The sequence below is a fragment of the Pseudopipra pipra genome, chromosome 1 (genome assembly GCF_036250125.1).
Source record: "Pseudopipra pipra isolate bDixPip1 chromosome 1, bDixPip1.hap1, whole genome shotgun sequence".
NCBI classification, from domain to species: Eukaryota; Metazoa; Chordata; class Aves; order Passeriformes; family Pipridae; genus Pseudopipra; species Pseudopipra pipra.
In genome coordinates this window covers 2,340,798-2,356,684 of record NC_087549.1, presented here as the reverse complement: position 1 = coordinate 2,356,684, position 15,887 = coordinate 2,340,798, and the positions used below count along the sequence as shown (strand labels likewise).

The window sequence follows — 15,887 nt, the reverse complement described above, 5'->3', positions numbered from 1 at the left end:
ACATCCAGGCTGCTGCTCCACGGAGCACGACCGAGGGAGGTGGTGGATGCTCAGCCGGGGTCATTGCCCTTCCCGTGCAGGAGGAATGTGTGTGATACCCAGACTCTGCAGAGCAGGGCACAGACAGGGCATATTCCAGCACTGCTGGGAGCCCCTGGGCTCCTCTTGCTCGAGCAGAGCTGAAATCCCTGTTCTGGGCACAGCTGGACACAGCAGTTTGGAGGGGTCCATCTGGAAGGTCTTGGTGGGACAGGGTGAACTGGCACCTGGGACAATTCAGGCAGAGGGTGAAAGCAGTTTTAGGCAAGATCAGGGCACACCCTGTTCCCTGCTCACACATTCCATGCTGCCTGAATCCCCAGGATGGGTGTGGGATGTGCAAGTTCTGCAAAATTGTGCAGAATTCAAGCAGAGTGGTGGAAAACTCCAGCTTCAGGCCTGGGTCTTCTTGATTTATCATTACTGTGGGAAGATGATGTCCACCATCAAACAACTCACCGTGGTGGTCTTAGGACAAAGGTTGGACTTGATGATCCCAGAGGTTTTTTCCAACCTTAATGATTCCATGGCTTGCAGGCTCCAAAATTCACTGGCTCCAGTGCAAACTGGATGCCTAAACCCCTTGGAGAGAGCAAGTGCCAGGTGTAACCCCGAATTTTGTCCTTGCCTGGTTTTGATTTAGGCTGTGAGGGTCTGTCTCAGGTTGTGTTTTTGATCCAAGTCTGCTCCAGTGGGTGCCACAGTGGGATGGGAAATGCTCAGCAAGGAGGTAGAAAAAGTTATCAGGGCTTTGTGAAGGTGCAGGAGCTGTGCTGGGTTCACAGCTCTTCATAATCCACTTCTCTGTCACCTCTACCACCTGCTTGAGGAAACCAAGGCAGAAGGACCACTTGGACCTAAGTTCTTTCTGTGAGTTGTTTGGGATGAAAAACTGCCTCTGCCAGGGTCACACACACAAAGACAATGATATTTTTGTCCTTTGGTTTGTCCTTGAGAAATGCAGACAAGGGACAGCCCAAGGTCACCTGCTGCCCCCAAGCTTTACTCTGCCAGATAGATCCACCAAGCACAGGACTGGAAGGAAAGGGAAAGAGAGGTGGCATTTTCTCCAAGTTGGAGCCAAAGGATGGGACAAAATTCCAGAAATAGCCAGGCTACTTAGACATTCACTGTGGCAACAGCCATGAGAATATGGACAAATTTGACTCTGTGCTATAGGAACGTGAACTCCAACACTGGAATAATCTGTTTTTTCATGCATTTAATATCACTTCTGCAGGCTGTAGCCTATGGTTATATGTCCCCCTTGGGATTTTTTTTTTTTTTTGTGATTGAAATGCAGAAGATGGATCTCTGTTGAAATGCAGCAGCCACTCAGCTGTCCATTGCACCTTCCCGCCTTGACAGGTCCAACACCTGCTGAGCCAAAGATCCGGATGTGGAGGGGGTTTTGCCTCTCCACTCGTGCTCTGAGTAAAGATTCCTGCTTCAGCAAGGATTTTAGCTGGAGGAGAAAAAAAAATATGTTTATGTTCCTTGTGGTGAAACCTTCCAGATGGGGCTGCACTGGGTGGAGATCAATTCTGAGGCCAAACACCCGTAACACGGCGTCCCATTAACGGGTCGGCTCAGTTAAAGTGTGTTGGCTTTTATGGTGCTTTTCCCAGGGAGGGGCAGTGAGGGGGGAGGTGTTCTGTGCTCACCACACCCTCACACAGGAGCCTGTTTGTAGTCAGTGAGAAAAACTGAATTTGGGGAGGGCAAGAGCCTTGGGCTGAATCCCAGGTGCTGGCGTTGCCAATAGGGTCTGGATTTCAGAGCCAACCCTTTCTCCTGATGATCTTGTTGCTATGGAGGCACTGCTGGCTCCTGCTTCCAACTGGGAAAGGCAGGTTTCTTCACTGACTGGACCAGAGGTTAAGGTGACAAGAAAGATGGAGGTACTATTTACAAGAGCATGTAGTGAGAGGACTGGGGACAATGGCTTCAAACTCACAGAGGGCAGGTTGACGTTTGATGCTGGGGAGAAATTCTTCCCTGTGAGGGTGGGGAGGCACTGGAACAGTTTTCCCAGAGAAGCTGTGGCTGCCCCATCCCTGGAAGTGTTCAAGGCCAGGTTGGACAGGGCTTGGAGCAACCTGGGCTAGTGGAAGGTGTCCCATGGCAGGGGGATGAAACAAAATGATCTTTCAGTTCCTTTCCAACCCAAACCATTCCATGATTCTATGATCCTTGTGTGTCCCTTCTAACTCAGGATATTCTGTGATTCCATGATCCCTGCCTGGCTCAGCAGTGAGAGGTTTGTACAGATTTTGGCTTTGCAAAGGCTTGGAAACAGCATGAGCTGCTGCTGCACTGCCCTACAGAGAGGGAGAGGACAACCAGTGGCCCCTTTCAGAGGCTCAGACAGAGCAAGAGCCTTTCACTTCCCAAATATGATATTTAAAGCATTCACAGACATTTTTAGGCAACCCCTCCTGCTAACCAGGATGGCCTCTGGAAATTTGTAGGATGTGTGGTTGATGCCTGTTGTTTTCACTGCAAGCAAGACCAGCTTTGCATCCACTTTTCATCCCTGAAATGTGGCCCTGGAGGCAGGCAGGAGTCTGGCAAGGGGAGATTTGCACTGTGGAGCTTTGTAGGCTGCAAACCAGTCAGGAGTGGGGATCTGACTTGTAAAATATTTAAGTGCAAATGCATTTGGACTCCATGCTGATTAGTGTCAGGTCTAACACACACTCAGGAATCTGCTGGCAGGGGCTGCAGTGATTTGAAGCTGGGATGAAACACAGTTTGCAAATAGCAGATCTGACTTTCGAGTTACCTAACCCTTTCCTTCCCAAAATAAAAGCACTTTTTTGAAGACGAGGGGAGATACAGAGACAAATCTTTGATACAGAGCGAGGAGAGAAACCAAGGGGTGAACACGACAATGCATTTGGCTTCTTATCTCTTCCTAGATGCACAAGATGGTCTGTGGGCTTCTCATTTCTTATTTTTCAGTCTCTCCTGGGACTGGATTTAGCTCTGCCTGAGTTGTAGATTTGCTGGAAATTTGTATGGCTGCTGTGAAAGCTTCCTCTGTTTGCAGTCTGGGGAGGCAGAGCCTGGTGTGGGGTGGGAGATGGCAGGATTGGGGAAGGGTGGTGTGGACACTGTGGGGCTGTGAGGTGGATCAAGGTGTGTTTTCCTTCCTCCCTTGGTGCAGGTTCCCCTCTCCACAGGCTTTCATCCTAATTCCTTCCTGGCAGTGCCACCACGGTCCCTGATCATGGAGAAAAACATCCCAGATGATCTGAATTATTTTGGGGTTGCAGCCCAGGACAGTGTTTGCATCTCAGGAACGGGGCTGTTTGCTCTCAGGCTTCAATGCAGAGCCCCTGAGCACTTGCTTTTCCCTAACCTGTGGACCACGGAGCCTCCTGAAACCATGGCAGTTGTCTGACTTGGCAGGGAAAACCTTCCTCCCAGAGGTCCCATTTATCTGTTTGAAATTGGGCAGCAGGTCTGTTTTGGAGGCAGCAAGTGCTGCAGGGTCAGGGCAAGCATCGCCCAAAGGGGAAACTCCTGATTTTCTCTACCTGAGGTGAACCAAGAGGGCAGGAAAGCAAAAAGCTGGGAAGGTGGGAAGGAAAAGGTACCATGGCTGCGTGTCCAGCAGTGGGGGAAGTCCTGCCCCACACACTGAGGATCTGCCCCTCCTGCCTGTCAATCCCCAAGCTTTTAACAGGCCCCCTCCCCAAACATGGGGGTGGTCACTGCATGGGAAGGGGGTACAAAATGAGGACAGTCCTGCTTCTTTCTTCAGTACCCTTCTTTCTTCTCTCCTGGAAAGAGGGAAGATGGAGGGAAGGGGGCGCTGGAGGGTTTTCTTGTGGGGTAAGAAAGAATGAGACTTACAGAGGGTGGAGGAGCCTCTTTCTCATGAAGGGGGGCACAGGGATCTGGGCAGTTGAGTTAAAAGGGGATCTTGGCTACAAAGGGTTGCAGGGATTGAGTCTCCAGGTCAGCGGAGGATGGATTTTACTTTTGCTCCAGGGATTTAGGGACTGAAGGAGGTCCCGGGGCTGGCAGGGAAGACTTTCACTCTCTGCAGATGCTCCACGCCTGAGTACAGTACCACAGGCTTTGGGGTGTCCTGCACGCAGAGGTGAAAGGTGAGGCATCTGCCTGATGTGGGAAGACCTAAAATCTGCCTCTATTGCCCTTTTTTCCTTGTACTGGGTGTACAGCTCCTTCCAGCCTCCTGTCTGGCCTCAGGGTTAGAGCAGGGCTGGGTTACCAAACAGCAACTCTCTTCCCTGCACTGGTTTGGTGGAAAGGAGAGAGAAAAGGTGATAGAAAAAGAAGCTAAAAAGCAAGTGCTGGAGAGAAGCTCAGCTTTCCGTGCTGAGTCCACCCTCCCCAGGTGCAGCTTGAAGTCTGCCTTAAACTGGCTCCTCTTGGGATGGAGAGGGCTGGAAACTCCCTAAACCAGAGATCAATGGTGTTTTATTTGGGGGGATGGTTAAAATTCACTGCAAAGGCTCTGCTTGGCTCAGCAGAGGGATCTGCACGGGCAGAGGACACCGGGAAAGCAGGGCACAGATATGTTTATCCCCAGCATTAGTCAATGTTGCCCCCCCCCCGGGGGGTTGGAACATCCTAGAGATGGGGACACCCCCAAACCTAGCATGGGGATGGTGATGTGGGACTGCACCTTCTCCCAGTGAGATGTGCTGGGATTGGGGATGCTGCGCGGATTCTCAGCCTTGTGAAGGGTTAATAAAAACGACAACAACAAATCACCACCAAAAACCCCAAATACCAAATCTCTTCTTTTTCTCTCCTCCTTCCCTTCCCTGTTTTGTTTTTTTTCCAGGTGTTCTTTATGGCCACAGGAGGGAGCTCAAATCCAGATATGGGAGGATTGGCTTGATTTCAGATCCAGAGCCTCTTAAACTCGCGCTTTTCCTATAAGCTGGTCCCTGTTATGTCCAGGATCTGGCGCCTGCTTGACATTTACTTTGAGTTCCAGAGGACCAGAGACCTAGGATGAGGAGCATTGGATCTGCCCTGAACCTGCTTTTGGTATCTCCACTCTACTTTGTGTGGACCGTGGTCGCTCTGGACCTGGCACAAACTCCCTGCACCACTTTGGTCCAAGGGAAATTCTTTGGGTATTTCTCCTCCTTCGCCGTCTTCCCGTTGAACTCCTCCCTCTGCTCTTGGATTATCCAGAACCCCGACCCCCGCAGGTACACTTTGTACATGAAGATCCTCAAGCCCGCCGGCGTATGTGACCACCAGCACATCCGCACCTACCAGTTCGACTCCTTCCTGGAGTCCACCCGCACCTACCTGGGCATGGAGAGCTTTGACGATGTGTTGAAGCTCTGTGATGGCTCCACACGCTTTGCCTTCCTCCAGTCCAACAAGCAGTTCCTGCAGATGAAGCAGACGGCCCCTCCGGGGGTGGACACCTGGCCCATGAGGTGGAAGCCCACCAAAGCTCAGGAGAGGGACTTCTCGGTGGAATACCTGGTGGTGGGCAACAGGAACCCCAGCAAAGCCGCCTGCCAGATGCTCTGCAAGTGGCTGGATGCCTGCCTGGCCATCAGCAGCAGCTCCCACCCCTGTGGCATCATGCAGACCCCGTGCTCCTGCTCGGGAGGGGAGGTCCTGGATCAGGCCAGCGAGGTCCTGGGGTTCACCAGGAAGAAGGAGGATTGCTATAAGGATGGGATTTACTTGGAGAACTGCGTGAGCAGCCCTAAGGACACCAATGGAGCGGAGTTCCTGGGTGAGTGGAGGGTAGCCGGGGGTGTTGGGGAGGGACGGATGGTTGGGCTCTGCTCTCACGGGTCTCACACTGTCCCCATCACCTCTGTGTCTGTATCTGTGGATGCCTGGCATGAAAACCTAATTTCCTAATTGACAGGCAGGTCAGGTAACCCTCTTTAGGAACCTGAGACTGAAATTACAAAACAGCTTCCCCTACACATACCCCAGATCATTTCATTCATTCCCGGGGCTCGTGCGTTGCTTGTTTTACTCCTGCAGCCTCTGAGCTTCTCACCTGAGGGTGAGCAGTTTTCCAACGTAATTACAGATGTCCTAGAAAAGGCAGGATCCAAGCTCCCTCCCGAGGCAGGCTGCACTCAGCAACCCCATCAACCCATTTTAATTCCTAGGGAAAACTTAATACTTGGGTCTGGTTCAAGGGAATGGCAACAGAAGGCACACTCGTTTTGTTCCCAGCTTCATTTTCCTTCTGGAGGCTTTCAGAAAGAAAACTCATAATGATGCTTCCATGGGGTTACTTGGTGCCTTTGCTGGGGCTCATTCCTGGGATATTTCATTAGTGTTCCATCAGTGATCTTGAGTATGGTATGGGCTGGAAAGGGGGAGGTGGAAGAGGCATGACAAAAAAGGGCTGTAAATAAAGGTGGGGTGATCCTGAAGTCTGATCTAGGCATTGATCTGGGGAGGGAAATGCTCCTTCCAGACCTCTGACACAGCCATGAAAACGCAGAAGAGATCCAGGGGGGCCAAAAGCAAAGCTTTTTGTTCAGTACCTGTGTCAGATCTGCCTCAATGTGTTTGTTCTCAGCTCCCACCCCACTTGCCAGCACACAGGTTATGTAAAGGAGAGGTGTGATGCTAAATAGGAATTTGGATGGCAGGGAATGGAGCCTCCAACTCAGCAAGGTTCAAGCCCTCACCTGGCCCTCACCCCAAGGTCTCATCTCCTTCAGGTGCTGGACTGAAACGCCCTCTGCCACCAGCAGAAAGTTGGCATCTGCCCGGGTCTGGAATTCGGGGCTCTTGCCTGACTTTCGCAGCAGCCCCTGTTTAGGGTGGAATTTCTCAGGGTTGAGGGGAAGAGGCTAAATTTGCTTTGCAGCAGGAAGGAGGTGGCCAGGCACAGGTCCAAGCCGTGCAGTGTGATTCTCCTGCAGAACTGCAGCCTGGCGTTAGCAGAGAGATTAGTGTGTGATCAGGTACTTGTGCTTCTGTCAGGGTGTTCTGGGGGAGGTTTTGTTTCTCACTGATCTGTGAATCAATACATGGAGGCAAATGGCCGAGCCATAAATCCTGCAAATTAGTTCTTCAGCCCTGCCTCCCTCCCCTGCTCGGCTCTCCAGACTTTGGGGGTTGTTTTTTTTTTGTTTGTTTCCTTTCACGATGCCCTTTTCTCCTGTGTGGGCAGCCTGTGAGGAGCAAAACCTCTGCTTCCTCCTCGGGAGTGATGAGAGCCCTGTTCAGTCAGATGTCCTGCCTTGGGTTTGCTGATTGAGTGATTTATGCATTCCACCCCAGCAGTGTGACCTTTCTCACTTCAACCAAAGGTGAAATTTGAAATAAGATTTCTGGCAAATCCTGAAGCATTCAAGCTTAATGTTGGCTTTTTGTAAGGATCTCTCCTAGCCCAGCTCGAGTGCCTGAATGTTCCCAGCAAGTAAATATGAAAGAGGCTCAGAGGTGGCTGAATCAAAATCCTTTTTGGGTGTCAAATATTTGTGGAGTGGAGATAATTTTTTTTTGCTGGCTGCTCACATCTGCTCCATATTGAAGACACAGGATTATCATCTCCACTGGTGGGTTGCCATCCCCACAGAGATGATGCTTGCAGGGGGCCAGGCCTCTCCATGTGCTGCTCTGTCTGTCACTGTGTCTGTTTTGATTTATGCAAAGGCTCGATCAGGAAGATGGAGGCGAGATCCAATTTGGACAGGGAGTCAGCAATCCCTTAACAGCACTTGGTGGGTGGAATATTTTGATAGGGTTCCTGATTTCCAAGTGCTGATGCTGGTTATTGCAGTCATTGCTGTTCTGATTGTATTTGTAGCATTTTTTTTTTCCCCAACACACGTTTATTATTTTTTTTCCCCCTCCCTGCTGCTTTCTGAGTCATTTGTTGTTTCTGGGCCTGTCTTAACACTTTCATCTTTGAACAAGTGGAGATGTGTGTGATGTGCTAATCTACTCTGATGACTTTGAAGGCACATAAGGAATGTGGAAGGTGTCCCCGCCCATGGCAGGGGGGTTGGAAGTGGGTGATCTTTAAGGTCCCTTCCAACCCAAACCCTGATTCTGTGAATTCCCAGATACCACCCTGAAATGTGAAGCCTGACTTTTCCTAATGTCCCTTTTTACTCCTTGGATCTTTCCAAAGCAAATGGAATGGGTGCAAATCTACGATGAGATATTGCCTTGGGCACAGCCATGGTTTGGGTCAGACTCAGAGTCTGGGGGTGAGATCCCTGCTAAAAGCTTCACTCCAAGTGGACCCTGTTGCTCCAGAGCTACTGGGACACTCAAAAACCAGTCTGTTTTCAGTCATGGGCAATGATTCACACCAGGTTCAGGTTCACAGGGATCTTTGTGGTCATTTATGAGGGACTTCACAAAGAAACTCTGCCAAAATGACCCTATTGTATGTGCAGCATCTGTTCTTCTATGCCTGGAGGTAGGAGAGACTGCTCCAAATTTGCTTCCTGGGTTTGGTGGGACCCTCTTTGCTCTCAGTGTCCCACACAGATGTTGAAGAGGTCACAGCAGGGAGCAGTGGGTTTGAGAAGAATTCCTCAGGGTGCAGAGGTGGCAGGAGATGTTTTGTTGCACATGGAGCTTGTCCTGGTGATCAGCAGAACATGCTTGGAAATGTATTTGCATCAGCAGCCCATTCCTCACATCTTCCCTCCTTGGGGGAGCTGCCTCCAACTCCAAGAAGGCTTCAACAGGAGATGTTTTCTAGGAGAAGACAATTCAACAGGGGAACTATTTTTGGCCAGCATCAGCTTTCCCTTGTCTCACTCAGGCAACATGGGGAAGGAGGCAGAGACTCTTTGTAGGTCCCGATGTTTAGATGTGAACTCACTTTTTGGAATGCAAGTTGGCTTTGCTGGAATAGCTTTGGGGTAGGAGACCAGGGGACTGAAGGAAGGAAAACTTCCTGAAATGCTTGGCATTGGGACTTCGTGGTCTGAAAGTCCTGGTGACCCTGCCGAATGTGAGCTGGCTTTGCTGTAATCGGAGCTGGAGCTTTAACAGGGATGATGATGAGACCCTGTAATGAGAGAAGGTTAAATGTGTGCTTAAGTGCTGTGCTGAGTTAGGCACTTAATGAATGTCTAATTAGTCTTGTCTCCACATAATCTGTTCCTGGAAGGCCCTTGCAGTGCTGTCACATTTTGGTGGCCCAGAGAGATAACCAGCATGGTCTGGTCCCTCTACTCTTCATATCCCTGCCTTGGAGCGATCCAAGGTGTTTGCTGCAAAACAGGGCTAAATGGCTCCCCCAAAATAAAATATTTTCTTCTTGATAAAGTAGGGGGGTCCAGGGCTGGAAGGGGTTTTATGATGAACAAATAACTGGTCTGAAATTCTGGGGATTTTCCTGCCTTTTCTGCTATTTTTTTTTTCAGTTCTTTTGCTGTCCCCATTGCTCTCAGCAAAATCAAACCCTCTTTCCTCACACGTGCTCATGACTTCACTTCTGTTTCGTTAGTGGTGTTTCACCTTCCAGCCTTTAGCTGTTTTTCTACCCCTATCTGATAGATTAAAGTGTCTCACAGCATCTAGAGGAGCATTTATAGACAGATAGATCAAAGTGTCTCACAGCATCTAGAGGAGCATTTATAGACACATGACCAAGATCCTTCTTAACCTCTGCTGCATCAGGTAGGCTGGACTGTGAAATTCTCACTGCAGGACACATCCTCCAGGCCTTGATCATTGTTGGGAAGCTTTGCCTCATGCTTGGCAAGTTCTGCTGGTCAAAACATGATGTCTCCTCAGCAGGGCTGAGCTCCTACCTGGACTTGTGGTTGAGTGGCTGCTGAATGGGGTCTGTGGCGCAGGAGAGGAGCCAGAGGCATAGAAACAAAAGAATCAACTCCCATCCTCCCTGCTGTAGAATCCTGCTGTATAGCACAGCTCCCCTCCCCTTTGAACGTCCCTCAGGGCAGAAATAACTTGCTAAGTCATTTCCTATGTTCGAGGTGAGCCTTTAGTGGCCCTGAAAGCTCAGAGAGATATAAAGATCTGTGAGTAATCGCCCAGGGGCAGGCTCTCAAAGCTCTTCTTGACATCTTCAGCTCCTTATGACACATGCTCTGCTCCTCCAGCACCAGTCCCCCGGGCCCAAACAGCAGCTGAGCTTGCAGAGAAAGGTGTTTGGCTTTGGTTTTGCCTCGGTTTTTGATTTGCCAACCAAAGGGCAAAGGGAGTTGTTTTATGGAAGAGGCAAGTGTGGGTAACTCCTTCCAGGATGCTGAAAAGTGAGTTCTGACTCAGTTAAAACACTCAGATCTCTGTGACCTGTGCAAGCCCTGTCCCACTGCTTTCCTCTGGGATCGTGAAAGGCCTTACAATTGGAATGGAATGGAATGGAATAGAATTAGAATTAGAATAGAAATAGAATAGAATAGAATAGAATAGAATAGAATAGAATAGAATAGAATAGAATATTTTCAGTTGAAAAGGATCTGCAATGATTATCTAGTCCCACTGCTTGACCACTTCAGAGCTGACCAAAAATTTAATTAAGGGCATTGTCCAAATACTTCTTAAGCACTGACAGGGAGGGGGAATCGACCACATCTCTCAAAAGCCTGTTCCAGTGTTTGACCACTCTCTCAGTAAAGAAATCCTTCCTAATGTCCAGCCTACACCTTCCCTGGTGCAGCTTTGAAGCGCTCCCACACATCCCATCACGGGATGCCAGGAAGAATTAGGCACGAGCACAGGAGCACCAGGGTCTCACAGGGACAGAGCAGAGATTCCCGGTGTCTGTGCTGCCTCCAGCACTAACTCCATTCATCCGCGTGTCTGGATGGAGACGGGGTGGACTAAAACGAGCAAATCGAAGCGATCAGTTCCATTGTGAACCCAACAGCTCGTGGACACGATCTCAAAGCAGAAACATCGCCAATTACCGTCTCAATGCGCTGTTGTTGTAGCGGGGAGACTAAAGGTGGAATTTACATCCAGTTGCTGAGGGAGTTTCACAGGCAACTACTCCCATTATTGCAAAGAGGGGACTTTTACGGATAATTTAGTGAGTGGCAGCCTGGTGAAAGGCTCGGCTTTGCAGTCTTCCTTTTTTTAAAAAAAAAAAAAATAAAAAATTCTACTGTTTAACATCCTCTCGTATTCAGGACCCATAGCAGCTGCTCCACAACGTTTTGTGTGGGAATACAGGGTGAAATTTAGATGCAGGGAAACACAGACATCAGATTCACGATCATCATATCTGTAGTTTTCCAGCTGTAACTGCTGAATATGAGGATGATGATGCTGAGGTCTCAGAGGGAGGGTGCACAGAGGGATTCCTGTGCACTTTCACCACCCACACTAAATATCTGGCCCTTTTCACCACCCTCCCTGAATATCTGATGTATTCAAGTTTTGGGAGTGGGCTGAAAAATGGAAAATATTTTCTCTAAGAGAAACGGGTGTTTCAGGTGTTTGATCCACCTTTGCAGTGCCTGAACTCCATGGCACTGAGCTCTCTGACCTGGTGGATCCCATCTCTCGTGGTGGACAAACCTCTCCCAGGCGTCCTTGAAAGGGAGTTTTCCCTTTTTCAGTGATGGTTTCCTCCATCCAGATGCATCTCCCAAAGATTATGGGTGAAGCCAGGACTCAGCAGAGATGACACTGGTCTCAGTTGCCTCAGGGATTTAGAAGAAAACAGATCCAGGATGGGAGAAGGAATCTGATCTGTGCTACTTTCAGCAATAAATTCACTCATTTAGCACTAAATTCAGTTATTGCTCAGAGAAGCTGTGGCTACCTCATCCCTGGAAGTGCTCGAGACCAGGTTGGATGGGGCTCTGAGCAACCTGGGCTAGTGGAAGGTGTCCCTGCCCATGGCTGGGAGCTGGAATGAACTGATCTTGAAGGTCCCTTCTAACCCAAAGCATTCTGTGATTCTCTGACCTGTAACAGGCTGGGAGCAGTGGCTTTTCCATGAGTACTCTGGGAGTGGAATTGAGTGCTCTAAACCACAGAAATCTCCTTCCATGTTGGGCAGAGCAGTAGACTTCACACCTTTTCCAGAGCATCACTAAGCCCTCTGCAAATTTCTCAGTGAAATTTTGACAATCTATGTGTTGATTCTGTTTGCTGTAAGTCCCACATTCCCCAGGACAGTCCTTGGGATAAACAGATTAGAAAACTGGATGGGGATTTTCAGCCAATATCTTTAACCTAGGGAGTATTCAGCAACTGTGTGTCCCTGGGGTGGCTCTGCCAATGTCACCTCCAGTCATTGAACCTCCTTTTGACACAATCTCTTCTTGCATTTAAAGCAGACAGGAATCTGATACTGCTATCCTGTATTTCATCCTTCAGCAGGGTGAGACAACCAGGCTGGGAAAGGAAAGGACGTCCTTTAGCACATCAGAACTGCAGATCTGTTGAGTTTAAATATATTTCTTTGTGTTCCCCGGCTGTAGTTTCGATAGAGCAATAATTGCCACACACCTCATTAAGCTGAATGCTCTCAATAGGTCTTGAGTGGTCCGTGTCATTAAACAAACACTTACTGGCTTGGGATATTCCCGGTGTTAAGAAGCAGGAAGGAAGGGAAGGGACCTCGGGGAGGGGTTGAAAGCTGCAGCTCCAGCCTCCTGAAGAAACTGGGCTGCCGTGGCAGGGGCTTTGTCTACTTTGTCCCATTGTTTCTGGGGCAGTTTGAGATGTCTGATTCCTCCTTGTGTCCTAAGGCAGGAACATAATTCCTGGTACAAGTCCTTGGCTTTGTCACCTTGCCTGGATGACGTGGGGGATTCCCTGATCTCTGCCAGTCTGGATGTTTGGAGCTGGGTTTTTTTTTCTGGATGGAATTTGTTAGTAACCCTTGTTTGTTTGTGGCAGGAAGCACCACCTCATTTATTAGTTTTGGGACAGGGGTTTGGGTATCTTTTGTTGAAGGTGCCCAAACCAGAGGAAGACAGTGAAGTTCATCATATGGTACTGAAAGCAGGAGAAAGAGCCAAGACCATGGGTGCTTTCACTACTTTTACTGGTTCTTCTCCTTAATCTGAAGACTGAAGGACCAAAGTGCAGGTTGTCAGCCCCTCAGCTTTTGCTGAGACCCTGGGACTGGTGCAGAAGGGGAGTTACACAGGGTTTCTGCCCCAGAATCTGCTGGAAGCTGGGATAGGACATGGGGTACGATGGCTCCACCACATCTGCCTGTTTAATCTGCTCTACCAGATTAAACCCATCCACATGGAAGGTGTTATTCAATGATCTGTGTGCAGGTCTCTATGCCATCCCATGTGCCTGCTGGAGAAATTGAGGGTTAGTTTTGGTTTCCCCATCCCATAACTTGACTTAACTTGCTGTTTGTTACCAAGACCATGAACAGAATCCCATTTCTACCAATCCTGTGGTCAGAAGTAGAGGTGTGGAAAAAAGGCATTGCAGAGTACGTGCCATGGTGCAGGTTCAGGTTGTCCATTAGAGACCTCCAGAGGGGCCCAGCCTAGAGCCCAGATGGACAAGGAAGCAGCTCTATTTTACACAGGAATTCTTGTCTTCAAAGTTAGTGCCCTGTGGGGCAACCAGGCCAAAAGACAGGGATGCTGTGCATGTGTTTATACCCACAGGCAATATAGTCCTGGTGTAGGGAGGTGTCAGATGGTCCAACCTCCATGAACAGTTCCAGCCCATGAAGATCACAGAGTCATAGAGTGGGTTGAATTGGAAAGGACATTAAAGATAATCTTGTTCCAGCCCTTGTGCCCGGGGCAGGGACATCTTCCACTAGACCAGGTTGCTCAGAGCCCCATCCAACCCGGCCTTGAACACTTCCAGGGATGGGGTGTGAGAGACTGAAATGCATCCACTTCTCTGGGCAGTTGTGCTTGATGGTAGCAGTGCTGGATGGCACCAGTTTGCTCTTGGTTTGGACTGGGATTTGGTTGGGATTGGGATGAAGTTATCTCTATGGAGTTGGACTAAAAAGGCATCTGCACCAGAATTCCAGTTGTGGAAATGCACTGGGAAAGACATCACTGGCCATTCCCAGCGGAAAATCATGCAGACAGATGTGTCAGGGCTGCTATTTACAGCTGGTTTTGTTCAACACTTGTCTTCTGTCCTCTTTACAGGGGGTGAGTGAAAGGAACACCAACAAAACCGACAGATGACTATTAATTTCTGTCCAAAATCCTCTCCTCCTCAGACCATTTCTTCCTCCTTTCTTTAGTTTCCTGACTTTGGTTGTTTATTTTTTGTTTTAATGTTCTGAAGGACAAAGCTTCCTGCTGTGCTGTACATTTTTGCCAGGCACCAGAAGCCCCTGTCTCAGGGAGCTCTCCTGGGCTTCAAGTGAGTAACTTGTGAGCATCCCCATGAGGTTGTGCTCTGTGGGCAGCCACCCATTCCATAGCCAGCCATCCACTCAATCTGTGGATGCTGCACAACCAAACTGTGAAGAGTCAGGTTCAGTGCCAGCATCACTGTGCCAGGATGATTCAGACTGGAGAGGTTCATGGTGTTTTCATCACAATCCAGCAATGCAGCATCTAAACCCAGCTGACCAACACCACAGAAATGAGATGATCAGCCTTGCTGGCCTCCCCAAACACTCCTCTCCCATGTTTAGGTTTTAAATTGTGTGGTTACCTTCTGTAATTGGCCTGAAATGTAGCTACTTCCCATGCATTAGAATTATAAAATCACAGAATGGTTTGGGTTGGAAGGGTCCTTAAAGATTATCTACTTCCAAACTCCTACCACGAGCAGGGGACACCATCTGCTATCCCAGGTTGCTCCAAGCCACATCCATCCTGGCCTTGAACACTTCTAGGGATGGGACAGCCACAACTTCTCTGGGAAACTTTCTCTCCCCACCTTCACAGGGAAGAATTTCTCATTAATATCCTGTCTAAATCTACCCTTCTTCAGCTTAAAGCCATTCCCCTTCGTCCTGTCACTCCAGCCCCTTGTCCAAAGTCCCTCTCCAGCTCTCCTGGAGCCTCTTTAAGCTCCTAGGTCTCCTCAGAACCTTCTCTTCTCCAGCTGAACATCTCCAGCTCTCCCAGCCTGTATCCATAGGAGAGGTTCCTCAGCCCTCAGACCACCTTCATTAGGTCAGTCAAAATCAAGTGATGGTGTGCCTTGAGATCAGTTCATAACAGGGAGGCACTCAGTGAGCAGCTGAGGAGCTGCTCAGAAGGATTCCTGGCTTGCTGGGAGGGCACTTGCTGAACAAGAAAAGCAAGGTCCCCAGGTAACCACAGAGAGGTAGTTTAAGAGATTGTTTTTCAGGCTCTGTACTTTTGGGCTACAGAGGACCTCAGGAGGCTCCTTTGGGGAGTTCAACCACCTGCCCCCATGGACCCACCACAGCTGAGGAATCATCAAGGTGAAAACAGACCTCATGGGAGAGCCATGGTGATACCACCAGCTGCCAGGGCAGGGGTGGCTTTCCTCACTTAGCAGGTCTTATCTGCAAAGTGCCCCTCTGTGCAGTCCCTTCCCTGCTACCAGTCCTGGTGTCCCTGCCCCAGCTCAGCATCTTGTCTACTCCTGAGCCCATTGGTCCCCACCTTGGCAAGTGTCATGCCGTGCCTTCTACTCTTCAAAACAGGGATTTGTGAATGGTGGAAAGGATGAAACCCAATCTCCTACCTTGTGAAATCCCATATTCTGCTATTGCAACCATCCCAATGAGTTCCTCTCACTGCTGCTCATACATAAATCCTTCACAACCCTCATCTTCCACCAATGCCTTTGGGATTGTCTTGTTGCCAGCACCCTCTTGGGTCTCCTAAGTATTTTCTGGACAGGTGTATCCACATATACGTGATTCCTAAGTGTGCATGTCCGTGTGTAGGGACATTTGGTTGCACACAAGGGGGTAAAACCAGACAGGGCAGGGCAGA

The 15,887-nt window shown here is 49.3% G+C and overlaps 1 protein-coding gene across 16 annotated transcripts in view; it reads left to right on the top strand.

Moving 5' to 3' along the window:
- The window catches only part of ADGRB1 (adhesion G protein-coupled receptor B1), a 293,520-nt gene that overhangs the window by 76,817 nt on the left and 200,816 nt on the right, over positions 1-15,887 (top strand). For all 16 annotated transcript variants that reach the window (XM_064641376.1, XM_064641531.1, XM_064641301.1 and 13 more), the window contains exon 2: positions 4,862-5,782. In XM_064641376.1, coding sequence (XP_064497446.1) covers positions 5,035-5,782 — 748 coding nt within the window. In that variant the 5' untranslated portion in view covers positions 4,862-5,034. The remainder of the gene's footprint in view (positions 1-4,861; positions 5,783-15,887) is intronic.